At 41.3% G+C, this 13,362-nt stretch overlaps 1 protein-coding gene across 4 annotated transcripts in view; it reads right to left on the bottom strand.

Moving 5' to 3' along the window:
* The window catches only part of MAN1B1 (mannosidase alpha class 1B member 1), a 1,711,419-nt gene that overhangs the window by 1,447,064 nt on the left and 250,993 nt on the right, over positions 1 to 13,362 (bottom strand). For all 4 annotated transcript variants that reach the window (XM_044058051.1, XM_044058053.1, XM_044058050.1 and 1 more), the window contains exon 3: positions 9,612 to 9,720. In XM_044058051.1, the coding sequence (XP_043913986.1) occupies positions 9,612 to 9,720 (109 nt within the window). The remainder of the gene's footprint in view (positions 1 to 9,611; positions 9,721 to 13,362) is intronic.

Here is a 13,362-nt window from a genome sequence, read left to right on the forward strand (position 1 = left end):
TATTTTGGGGATTTGCATAAAAAGTAGGCAAATGAATAGTTTGGTTTAAAGCCACACTAGAAACCACCTTAGGCATAAAGGAAGGATTAGTACGTAAAGATACCCTATCCTTATGGAAAATCAAGAAAGGCTCAACTGCCATAAGGGCCTGTAATTCAGAAACCCTTCTTGCAGAGGTAATGGCCAACAAAAAGCAGTCTTCCATGATAAATATTTCAACTCAGAAGTAGCTGCAGGCTCAAAAGGTTGTAGAGTGAGTTTCTCCAACACAAAATTGAGATCCCAAGCAGGAGTAGGAGCTCTCATTGGGGGTCTTATATTCTTTGCCCTCTAAGAAATTGCTTGAACAAAGGATGAGAAAACAATGGAGGGTCACATTCATAGTGAGCTGAAATTGCTGCAGCATGAACCTTAATAGAAGAGAAGGACAAACCTTTGTCCAGTAACTCAGTAAGATATTGAAGAGCCACACTTAAATTAGGCTCAGAAACATCAAAATCCTTTGCTGCACTCCAAAATAAAAATCTCTTCCATTTATCTGTGTACACTTTCCTTGTACTAGGCCTTCTAGCTTCCAAAATCACATTCAAAACTTGTTGTGGAAGTTGAGACCCTCTATGGTTCAAAACAGAATATGCCAGGCTGTTAGGTGAAGAGAGTGAAGTTTGACATTGAGCAAATGGCTGTCCTCCTGTGACAACAGGTGTGGAATCGAAGGCAAAGGCCATGGAGGCTTCCGTACCAGACTTCTCAGTAATGGGTACCAGTGCTGTCGAGGCCAATCTGGAGCTATTAAAATCATCCTTGGCTTGTCCTGTCTGACCTTTAGAAGTACCTTTGAGAGGAGAGGCAGAGGTGGAAAGGCATACACATGAAGATTGCTCTAATTGAAAGAAAGAGCATCCACTTTCCAAGCTGTGGGATGAAACCTTTTTGTGCAAAACTTTGGCAGCTGATGGTTTAGTGGAGAAGCGAACAGATCTATGTCTGGAGTTCCCCATGACACTGTCAATTTCTGAAATACATGAGGATCCAATTTCCACTCGTGGGGATCCATAATTCGTCTGCTCAACACATCTGCTAAGGAGTTCTGTGCTCCTGGCAGAAACCTTGCCTGAAGATTGAGCTGTAAACTGAGAGCAGTCTCCCACAAAATCATTGCTTGCCTGCATAGAGGATAAGAATGTGTTCCCCCTTGCTTGTTGATTTACCACATGACAGTTGTGTTGTCTGTTAGAATCAACACCTGCCCTGGAAGAAGTAAATCCTTGAAAGCTATTAATGCAAACTGGACTGCTAACATCTCCTTCAGATTGATATGTAGATGTTGTAGTCTGGCAGGCCACTTGTCTTGTATCCACTTTCCATTTAGATGAGCTCCCCAAGCTTTGTCTGAGGCATCTGTCGTTAAAATCTGACTCGCCTCTGGCCGGGTCACAGAGAGTCCCTTGTTTAGGTGACAGTCCTGAGCCCACCACAAAAATTCCTTTTGAATGCAAGGTATTATTTGAATGACAGTGTCCAGATCCTGGCAGTGCTGTGTCCATACATTTTGAGATACCATTGCAGCTTCCTCATATGCAGTTTGGCATTGGGAAGCACCAGAATACAAGATGCCATGAACCCTAAGGCTTGAAGGACTGTCCTTGCAGTCAGCCCGGACTGATGAGATAGTTGATGGAAGTAAAGGGAAAGACTCTTTTGTTTGTCCGGGGTTAAAAAGGCCATCTGGGATGCTGTATTCAGTCTTACACCCAGAAAGCACATGTCTTGAGAGGGTACTAGACTGGACTTTATTTCGTTCACAGAATACCCCAGGCATCTTAGCACTGCTATCACATATTCCAAATGATGAAGAAGCTCTTCCCTTCCTTGAGCCAGAATCAGGCAATCGTCCAAATAAGGATAGATCTGTATTCCTTTTAGCCTGAAGAAAGCTATCACTGGAGCCAGAACTTTCGTAAACACTCTGGGCACAGTAGATAAGCCAAAGGGCAATGCACAGAACTGATAGTGAGAAGTCCCAGCTCGAAAACGCAGATACTTCCTGCAACTTAGTCTGATAGGAACATGAAGGTAAGCCTCCTTGAGATCCAAAGTTACCATCCAATGATCTTTGCCCAGCAGAGGTAAAAGCTGTTGTAACGTCAACATTTTGAACTTGGGAATGTCCAGATAAGTGTTGAGGATAGATAAATCCAAAATTGGTCTCCACGTGTTCCCCTTCTTTGGTACTAGGAACAGGCGAGAATAAAATCCTAGGCCCACTTCTGGCATAGGGACCGGCTGTATGGCCCCTAGTTGAAGTAACAGAGAAATTTGCTTGCGAGCCTCTATTCTTTGTTGAGGAGGATCGTCTGGCATGCCTCTGAAAGGAGGCAAGGTATGGAAATAAAACCTGTAACCTTGGTGTATGATATCCAATACCCATTTGTCTTGGGTAATTAAACTCCAATTTTCTTTGAAAAGTGCCAACCTTCCTCCCAAAGGTGCTGCCAGACGAGAAGGCTCTGGCAGCTGAAAAGGTAGGTCATTGGGTCTGTTTACGAAAGGACTGACCCCTGCCCTCACCAGAAGACTGTGCAGGAGAACTCCCTGTTCTAGGCCTGAAAGAGCCCTGAGCTCTGCCCCTACCACGTCTAGATCTACCCCTAGACTGGGAATCATAAGAAGGATACGTCCACCCTTTAGCAGGCCAATTTCTACTAAACTTTGGAGGCTGAACCTGCAAAAAATCTTTAACAGTCTGCATAGACTTAGACTTGTCTTCCATTTTCTTTAAAACTGTCTCAACAGGAGAACCAAACAACACATCAGATTGTAAAGGAGCTTCTAAAATCCTTGTTTTAACATGGTCAGATAAATTTTGATCCCTCAGCCAGGCGTGCCTGCGAAGAACGGACCCAGTGGCAGCCACCCTAGACGAGGCCTGTACAGCATCAAAACCACATTGCAAAGAATGCTTACCCACCTGTTCAGAAACATGTACCAAATCTTGTAACTCTTTACAATCAATACCTTCCGCCAGAGCATCAACCTTAGACTTCAACTGTGAAAGGAGATAGTTTTGGTACTTTAACATGTGAAACTGGCAATTCAAAGCCCTCATAGCCAGAGTGGAAGAAGTATAAACTTTCTTTCCCCATCTATCCAAGGCCCTGGCTTCTTTATCTGCAGGAACCGGATTCTTGACTACAGAAGCCTTAACACCTTTAGGCCCCTGGCTAACAGTTTCTGGGTCTGCCCTAGGACTCTTAAACAGATACTTATGAGCTTCAGGCACCCTGTAATACCTATCCGGTTTAACAGGAGCAGGAGGCAAAGAATCAGGATTAAGAGAAGCCTCTGTAAAAACATCTTCCACTACATCCAAAACAGGAGGTATAGCTAAAGGCCTATGCTGGGGTAAAAACAAAAATTCCCTAAGCCTTTTCCTGGAATTAGAGAAGTCCTGACCTTCCCACTTAAAATGCTCCCTCATGGAATGAAGAGTTTCTGAAAAAGAAAAATCCTCAGGAGGAGAAGCAGAAGGAGTAGAATCATCCACATCAGAATCAGAATAAGGAGAGTACTCCTGCAAGTCTTCAGCCGAAGACTCTGAAACATCCGAAGCCTGCTCAGAACTACCTAGCTCAGGCTCCACCCTAGGTCTCTTATCAGGAGGGGGCAAAGAACCCCTAATCAAAGTAATCAAATCTTCTGCCATTTTAAGCATATGCTTCTTGGGCACAGATCCTGAAGAACTAGGGGTGACACCAACAGAAGCTAAACCTGGCCTGCCCCTGGGAGAAGCCTTGGAAACAGAAGGAGAGGGCCTAACCACCCTAGGCAGGGAGGGGAGTATAGTAACCTGAGAAGCCCCATCAGCCTGGCCTGCCTCCTGAGAGGCCACATCCTGCAATAACAAAGTGTCTCCCTGGGATCCCAAAGAAACCTCCGGTGGAACCAACGGCTCCACCGACACCTCTAAAGAACCGGCGTCCGGTACTGACGGTTCGTCTAGCCTAGGTTTAACTGCTTTGTCCTTGCGCTTCTTCGAAGAAGCGCCGGAGCATCCGACGGCATTTTATAATTGCACCGCTTCCCGAAGACTAACCTGGCACAATCTAATCTTCTCTTTATAGTGCGCTTATTGAATCTAGCACAAGAGCGACACCCAACAACGTCGTGCTCAGGCCCTAAACAAGGAATACACAAAGTATGATAGTCTCTATGCGGTATCTGTTTCCCACAAGAAATACAATTATTCACTTTTTCTGACATCCGGTAAACCACTGAGGCAAGAAAAACTAAAATATTCTAGCGGGTACTTAGCCAACTTTGACTCGGTCTGAAACTCCGAAATCGAACAATTTCAGAACGCCAACCGGCACTTGCAACGCTGCTTCTGCATCGGACCATGCGGCAAAAAAGACTGAGGATATGACGTCGGTCATGCGCATTTGTACCCTGACGTCCTGATGTCAGTCAAATGCGCCTTGACCGACGTCAGCCTTATACTTTGATATTCGGGCCGACCGAGGACAGCGGACTACCCAAGTGTAAGGACTGCAGCAATGTGAGATGAAGAACATCATCTACAGAAACTTTTGAAAAATCCAATGAGATACAGGCTCTTTTACAGAAGGATCCAGACAGAAAAGCTCCACACCATTCTTCTATGCAATCAATTAAATACACAGAACAGATATTTACAGCATCCCATTTGTACAGCACTGTGTCATTCAAAAACGCAGAAGAATTAATATTCTACAATCCAACACAAACATCACAGCTGCCAATTCCAAAATAAAAGTACCAAGAAATGCATTTGCTGTACACCAACTAAAATGCCATAGAGGAGGCTCAAGCCCTAGTAGAGTGGACCTTGACTCTGGCAAGAATAGATTGCTAATGTGAATATAACAGAAGGTAATAGCCTTAGACAACCATTTGGAAATGGTCTGTTTTGATACAGGTTGTCCCTTCTTACTGTCAAAAGAAATGAACAACTGACCCACAGATCTGAACAATTTAGTTCCGTCAAGATAGCACCCAAGTTGCCAGTGGACATCCAAGGTACGGACTATCCTCTCTCCCTCACTTTTAAGTTCAGGAAAGTCAACTTGAAGAGGAACGGTTTGGCTTAAGGTAAACTCTGGATACCACTTTAGGCATAAAAGGATAATTTATCTAAGAAACTTTGTCCCTGTTGAAAATGAGAAAGGATTACTCACCAGAGGAGCTTGCAACTCAAATATCCTTTTTGCAGAAGTCAGTGCAATTAGTAAAACTGTTTTCATTGTTAAGAACCTCAAGTCAGAGCAGATCCAGTCTGTGATGAAGCTTTTGCTATTTGCCCCTGGCCATTTCCAACAGAAGGGAGAACCATATTTGCCCAGGCCAGAAGGAAGGGAGTCACCATAATGATTTTGGGGGATTCCTTCTGAATCTTTTTAAGTACCCTGGATATTAGTGGAAAGGGTGGAAAGCATACAGGGACATTACTGTCCACAGAAAAGAAACCTCATCGGTCTTCCAGGCCTTCTTGCATGGAGTCCTGGTTTAGAATTTTGCCAGATGATGGTTCAGAGAGGAGGTAAAAAGGTCAACTTGCAGAACTCCTCACAGAAGTATCAAATCTTGAAGACCGTTTGATCACGTCTGCATTCATGAAGTCTTCCCTGGCCTCATGAAGTCTTCCCTGGCCCTGCTCAGCTTAACTGCCACACAATTTTGCTGTAATGGAATGCAGGATGCCTGCAGAGAGATTGTGCTTGGACGCTATATTCCAAGCAAACATGGCTAGTCTTCAAAGGGGGTTCAGCCTGATCCCCCCTTGCTTGTTGATGTACCACATGACAGTGGTATTGTCTAGAACTGTATGAAAAGGTTCTAGGGACCAAAGATGGTTCAGAGAGTTAAGTGCTTTGGTCAGAGCAAACATCCCCTTCATATTTATGTGCTTGCACCTGTCCTTGGTGTTCCACTCCGCCTGCAATCTCCAAAGCATCTGTGGAAGAGAAGATCTTTCAACTGAAGTGTCTAGTTAACATAATAGGAACACAATCTTGCATGAAGGAATCAGGAAAGACTTTTGAATGTTCTCTTGGAATCACAGATTGCGTAAAAGATCTCTCACTCAAGAGAGACATTCCTGACCCTTCAAAAAAGACTCTGCAAAGATAATCACGTCATCTAAATGTGGAAAAATATGGATATCCTGTAGTCTGCAATGAGCTACAACTGGAGCTAGACACTTCATGAACAGTACTGGTTCACTAGATAGTCCAAAGGGTAAGGCAAAGAACAGATGATGGGATCCAGACACACAATCTTAAACATCTGAAGGGAGGAGTATGGCATGTGATGGGCATTTTTTTAGTCCAGTGATGCCAAGAAACGTGAATGAGGAAGAAGAGGTAACAGGTTTTGAAGTGACATTTTGAATTTGGACACCATCACAAACAGGATTAGCAAAGAAAGATCCAGAGCTAGTCTCCAAGCATTTTCTTTGGCACTAGGATCATCCTTGAATAAAAACATTTCCCACCTGTGAAAGAGAAACGAGTTCCATCACTCCCTGGGACAGCAAGTGATGAAGAATCAGTGGAAACAAAAAAGGGTCTGATCTAGAGGATGAGGAATGACCCCTAGAATGGAGAAATTTCCTCTTAACAGATATGTCTGAAACCATCTGATCCCAAACAGAATAACAGAGATTCAGACTTTCTGAAAGGAAAAAGGGTGCAAGGGTGGGAGGGGTTCACAAGGACTTTTGAATAGTCATTCAGGCTTGTTGGACTGTCTGGTTTTGGGAGGGTCGAGACTTTTTTGGAACCACCTTGCCATTTCTTCTTAAATGTCTGTCTATTTACGTGTATACTGTTGAGACGGTTCAATTCTGCTTTTTTTTTTTTTTGCCAAAATTGGATGATGATACAGAAAATTCCTTGGAAAATTTGGAAAAGGAGGGCTAAAAACCTTAAGTGATTCTCTGGATCGGCTTGTTCCTTTCATTACATTTTTTTTAATCACCTCTACAACAGAGGTCAAAGACTAAATCTATCTAAGAGAGCATTTAAAATCTCATTTTAACATTATTCTAGGAGGTTCTGAGACTGCAGCCATGCAAAACCTCCTAACAATACCAGTGGCCATAGCCCTGGAAGAGGTATCAGACTCGTACACACTGTAAACAATAAGTAGTGACATATGCAATGGAAGGAATTTAAGTTACTTAAAGCATATTTTTCCTCCCAAGAAACTGCAGATAAAACATTCTTCACACTTTAAATTTATCAGAAAAAAAATTAACATACAAGTCTAAACTGAAAATCAAAGTTGCAGAAGGATACACTTTTTTCCCCATACTTACCAATAGTTTTCCTATTCTGATCAGAAAGAGTAGAATTGGAATTAACCAGGTGCTTAGCAACAGTAAGATCAACTAAAGCTATATCTGCTGTGTCAAGTTTGTGATTAGTGTATAAAAATTTAAAAAGCTTAGTAAACTTTGTATATCCTATCTGCCTTTTTAGGGGCAACTAGATGATTATCAAGAAAATTGTAGGCAGTGACATACACATCCTCTAAAGAAAACATACCAGCAGGAATGTATGCAAGTTCTTGAAAGTCCTTCTGTAACAACCTATATTATTTTCTGAGGGATTGTGAAACCACAGTGTTTTCCCACTATAAATACTGGCACATTCTAGCAGCAGTCTCAGAATAAGACAAAACCCTACAGGGAGAATAAGAAACCGCTATCCTCAGAATGGATCAGAAACCGGAGGAAAAAATCCTGTATCCATCCCTGCATCCTTCTGTTCAGATTCAGAATCTTAAATCTCTTCAGGAAATGAGGAATATGTCTATTTTACCAGACACTAATTTACAAGAAGATTAGTAGCCTGAATTAAACCCTGAGCTAGACCCAGTAAACTGCTCCTATCCACAGGAAAATGAGGACACGCAGATACGTTTGGGTTTTCTGTTTCTTTTTGGTAGGAAAGATGGGAGCAACACTGTTACTAATGGGCAGAAGCAGCTTCCCAGTGATGGATACATCATTCTGACACACTATGGAAAATTTCCCCCGCTCCCTCTCCCAGGACCAACAAGAGTGGCTCTCCCCTGCCCACTGAGGGAACCACAACAGCAGCAGAGTATGTGGCTAACCCCCAGTCCATACAGTCTGTCAGTGTTATACCAAAGGGAACTGGGGTAAAAGATGAATGGTCTGAGGTAAAACAAATGACCACAGCAGAGTCACCCACCTAAGGCTGAGGCAATTTGCTAGTCTGCTGTAGTAGCAGAGGCTGTTTGCTTATTTTTTTCTTTTTGTGGATAGAAGGATGACTGACTGTGGGACAAGTAATCTGTTCCATAGTCAAGCTGAAAATGGTGTCTCTTTCCTGTGAAAGAGAAACACAAATTGCCAGTAAACACTAGCAGTGCATAAAAAGTTATTTATGACAGAAAATCACAGTAAAAACACTTTGAAACACTGATAGTTCCACAAAAGTAGAATCACAATTTCTTAAAAAAAATATTTTCATCATTTGTTTACACCACTTTTAAACGGATATAAAAAAGGAAGTTTTTTCACCCAAAAGGAACTTATCTGCCCAGTAAAGGGAAGCAGAAGCTGACCATCGATCCTCAAAAGCCACAGAAGAAATACTCTTCAATGGCAGTAAAGCTCTGAAGGGCTTTGTGCCCAAACCTCTCTTTTAGTCAGTTCAGCTCGAGCTGCCTCACAGTTTTGGTGGAGAAGTTTCCCTGAAGCTTTGGAAGCTGGCTGCAGTAGCATAGCTAGAGCGGGACGAGAGGAGCAACAGCTCCCAGCTCAAAGTGTTGGGGGACAAGATTAGCAGACCCCAATTACTCTAATACAATCAATGTGTGGTGTACTGTGGCAACTGCTTGCTACATTGCAGCAAACAGTTGGCTAATGTTTAAAAGTAAATAAACAAAATCTTTTTTTTTTTTTTAAACTAAAACTTTGGTGCTGTAGCACTCAGCACAGGCAGGATATAATCCATATAGCTAGGGCTGCTGCAGCAATGAACAATATGACAAACAAGAAAAATAAGCTGTTAAAGTTCTCAAATGCAATGAAGATACACCTGTGTGGTATGTAAATATATCCTGCTACTGGATAAATTCAACACCTTACAGTTACCAATAAAAAATATTGACTGAATTTTAGATGAAACTTGGGTAACGCTATTATACAATGACAAGGTTTTCAGTGGCATTACACAGGACATCATACTTAGCTTTCAAATGAATGCAGTATAATACAAAACAAAAATCCACCCACACACCGAAAATACATGGGTACGACTGACAATATGGTGTCTAGGTGAATACAGGATTGAAAAGTGGGCCCCTCCTGTGACTGCCACTCTCAACTTTCTGATAAGCATAGCACCAACAAAGGACCACAATCCTGGGATCTCCTGAGAACAGAGCACTACACAGGAAACATATTACAGCTTTCTCTGAACACTGTGCACATCACAGCACAAGAGGAGTCTTTGCACATGGCATTGCCAAAGCTGCGGAACAGTATTCCCTGTTTTTAAGTTTCAGAAGAAATATTTCAAAAGTAAACAATTTCTTACTCATCCACTGCTCTGCCAAGTTCAAGTAAGCGATAATTCCACAGATCAGCATGAAGACGGAGAAAAACAGAATTAGGCTGCGTTGTAATCTTGGTAATTGCTTCCATTTCTAAAAAGAAGAAAAACATTGTTATTGCCATGTTTAAATGCACATGTGCTTATTAACTGCCCCCACTACAAAAAAAAAAAAAAAAAAAAAAAAAAACACACACTTTCATTACAACCTGGAAACTAACCAAACACTAACTTGGCAGCCAAATGCCATTGCAATGTTTCAGATTACAAACAATCGTGCTGTGAACAGAAAGCTTGCACCCTTTACCAACAGCTACCAGCAATTCACTGTTCCAGTGAACACAAGAGCTACAGAGACATAGAATCAGTCACCATGACTTGTTCACGAGCTCTGATGGCACAGAATAACTTAGCAAGGCTTCTTGATTAACTGAACAAAATACAGCACATCTGCCATACAGGTACCTCAAGCCACCCGAGCTGCTGGTGATGCACATTTGAATAGCATTTTAAGTGTCAGTTAACTGGCTTGGAGGATGAGAAATGAAGATAAATGTTTGCATGCTTTTCCTGAGGGTAGGAATTGCAGAAGTGCCCTCAATAGGGGGGGGACGACCTTGGACAGATAATCCTCAGAGAAAGTCAAGGACCTAACCAAGTTACAAACAAAATGTAAGAATGAAGCCTGAAAGCTTACTTCACTGCCTCTCCATAGAATGCATTTACATTCTGATCTTAAGACAGTACTACATGGGCCATAGAGGAAAATTAATGGAGTAAAAATAGCCTGGGAAGAACAAAATAAAAACAGGTTACCGACTCTCCAATTCTCAACTCTAAACAGGAATAAATTAGGATGGAATAACATTCAGGATATATTACAAGATGCAAAATCCTGTAATGCCATGCTAAACCAGTCTTGTTCATAAAGTGACAGATTACAAAATTACTGCTCAGAATTTATTTTCTTCAAAGGGATCAAATACACTTGAGTGTCTTAATGCTTAGTTTATACATCAAAACACAAATCACCTCAGGAAGGATAGACAATGACAAGCACAATGTACTCATTATGAATTTTTTGCTCAATTACAAAATAGACTAGGATACTTAGAAGCTAAAATGGGAATAGAAACATGAACCTGAAAAGCATCTGGCTACCAATTCTAAAACAAGACAACTAAACACGAAAGAATATATTTGCAGTATGTGCTAAAACATATCAGAGTTCAGAGAAAGTCACAAGTACAACAAAAAATACATTATATACATATATTTTCAATTATACAAGAATTATTCACACATACATGCAAATACATCTATGTATGTGCGTCCATTTTATATATATATATATATATATATATATGTATTATATATGTATATATATTACACACACACCTGCGCATATGCAAATTATACACACAAACATTTGGAAACACATTTATGCATACACAGACACATACATAAGCATATACACAAAATATACACATACTATATATAGACATGCATATTTATACATGTACATACATCTATGCACGCACACACACTAAACATAAATAATAAATAAATAGTAAACAAACGTCAGTTTGGGACAAGAATGTGATACAAAAGAACTTGAGCAAGAGGGAGTGTAGAAATACTTGGGAATTGATGAAGGATCAGCAATAAAACATGAACAAATGCGAATAAAACTCAGTAAGGAGTACTTTAGAAGACTTAAATTACTCCTGAAAAACAGCACTGACATCTAGGAACAAGATCCAAACCATAAATCAATTTGCTCTTCCTGTTCTAACTTACAGTTCTGGAGTGAATGACTGGCCCCAAAAAGTGTTGGATAGATTGGATATTAAAACAAGAAGGCTTCATGCTCACCAAATGATTTATTAAAAAAAAAAAAAAAAAAAAAAAATCAGTGTATACCAAGATTCTATATTCACCGTTCCGAAGAAGGGATGGGCCTCCTTGAAATTGATTACATGTATAGATCTGCAATCGTGGGACTCCACACATCTGCTAACCTCACAGGATCCAAATGTAGTGAAAGTTCTGAAACATGAGGAGAATAAATCGAAGATGACATCTCTGCTTAATTTAGCAGAAGCATATAGACATCAAGCAGGAATGGAAATTAAACCAGAAGTAGGCAAAAACCAGGCAGCAACTGAATGTGCTAAAAAACAAAAAAAGAATACAAGGTGAAGGACCAGATGAGAAAGCAAGAAATTTAGAAAAAACAAACATAGTTGGACGTATAGAAAACTTATGGAAGAGACTCATGCTGATCAAGAATGAACGCAGGAATGATTAAGGAGAGGTGAATTCACATCTAGAAATTAAAGGTTAATATTGGCATCCCAAGATAGTGGGCTACATACATGCAGGTTTACAAAGTCCATTGAACATGTGGGAGGAACAGACATATGTATGTTTTGTAAAACCAAAATGGAAACAGTCACACACCTTGTTGCTGGTTGCAATGCACTAATGGCAGAGGGACTGTAAACTGAAAGGCATAATAATGTGGTGAGACGGTTACACTGGAGATTGTGCAAACATTATGGTACCAAAGTGGCTGAAAAAACACTGGAAATATGAGCCATAAAGAATCACAGAAGTTTATATCACATGGGATCATCCAATACCAACAGTTCAAAAGATATATGCTAGAAAAAAGGATATAGTGGTCCAAAAAAAGAAGACAAAAGTAGCACTGATCACTGAAATCGCCACACCTAGTGACTACAGTGTCTTGCGTAGAGAGAGACACAAAGACATAAAATACCTGGATATACAGACAGAAATTAGAGCCAGGTGGAAAAAATATGCCCAGACAGTTCCAATAGTAGTAGGAGCAAAGTACTGTTTTGTACCTACCATAAATGTAGATGTTCGAGTGCTCATACAGCTGCAGTCATTACAGATGGGTTATCCTGCCATCAGGCGGGTCCCTCAGTCGACCGAATTCCAAAGTCTAGGTCCGGCGTCGGTTATTCCATGACGTCAGTGCGGCAGGGGTATAAAAGAGGCAGCCAACGCCATTTTCTTCAGTTTTTCTTGCCCCAGATGTCAGGTGCCCCCAGAAGGAAGGCAAAACATAATATTATGCAAACATGCAATGTAGATAAATCAAAAACAGTAGTTGCAAGCAAATACACCATAAAAGAATACCCCAAATAGGTTGTATGACAAAGGCGTTTGTCATAAGGCCTGTCCTAAGAGGGGATGGAGGGAGGGTAACCTGGACTGCAGCTGTATGAGCACTCTAACATCTACATTTATGGTAGGTACAAAACTGTACTATGTTCATTGTGCATACAGCTGCAGTCATTACAGATGGATAGAATCCCAAAGCTAAGTAAGGGTGGTAGGTACTAAGTGGAACTAGGAGGGGCTAGGATGCCCTGCAGGACTGCTGTGGCAAAGCCCGCTCTAGATTTAGAGTATAGTGGAAGGTGGTAGTGCTTGGAGAAAGTGTGCACTGAACTCCAAGTAGCTTCTTCCAAAATGTCCTTGGTAGGGACCCCCTGAGGAAAGCTGCAGAGGTAGCTGTAGCCCTGGTGGAGTGGGATCTGATGTATACAGGCACAGATTTTCCATGAAATGAATAACAAAAGCGTATGCAGTGGGCTATCCATTTTGAAATTGTCTGTTTGGAAATAGCCTTTCCTTGAGCACCTGTAGCATAGGACACAAAGAGCTGCTCAGATTTCCTGAATGACTTTGTTCTGTCCAA

The sequence above is a fragment of the Protopterus annectens genome, chromosome 16.part0, assembly GCF_019279795.1.
Source record: "Protopterus annectens isolate FY-2018-M chromosome 16.part0, PAN1.0, whole genome shotgun sequence".
NCBI classification, from domain to species: domain Eukaryota; kingdom Metazoa; phylum Chordata; order Ceratodontiformes; family Protopteridae; genus Protopterus; species Protopterus annectens.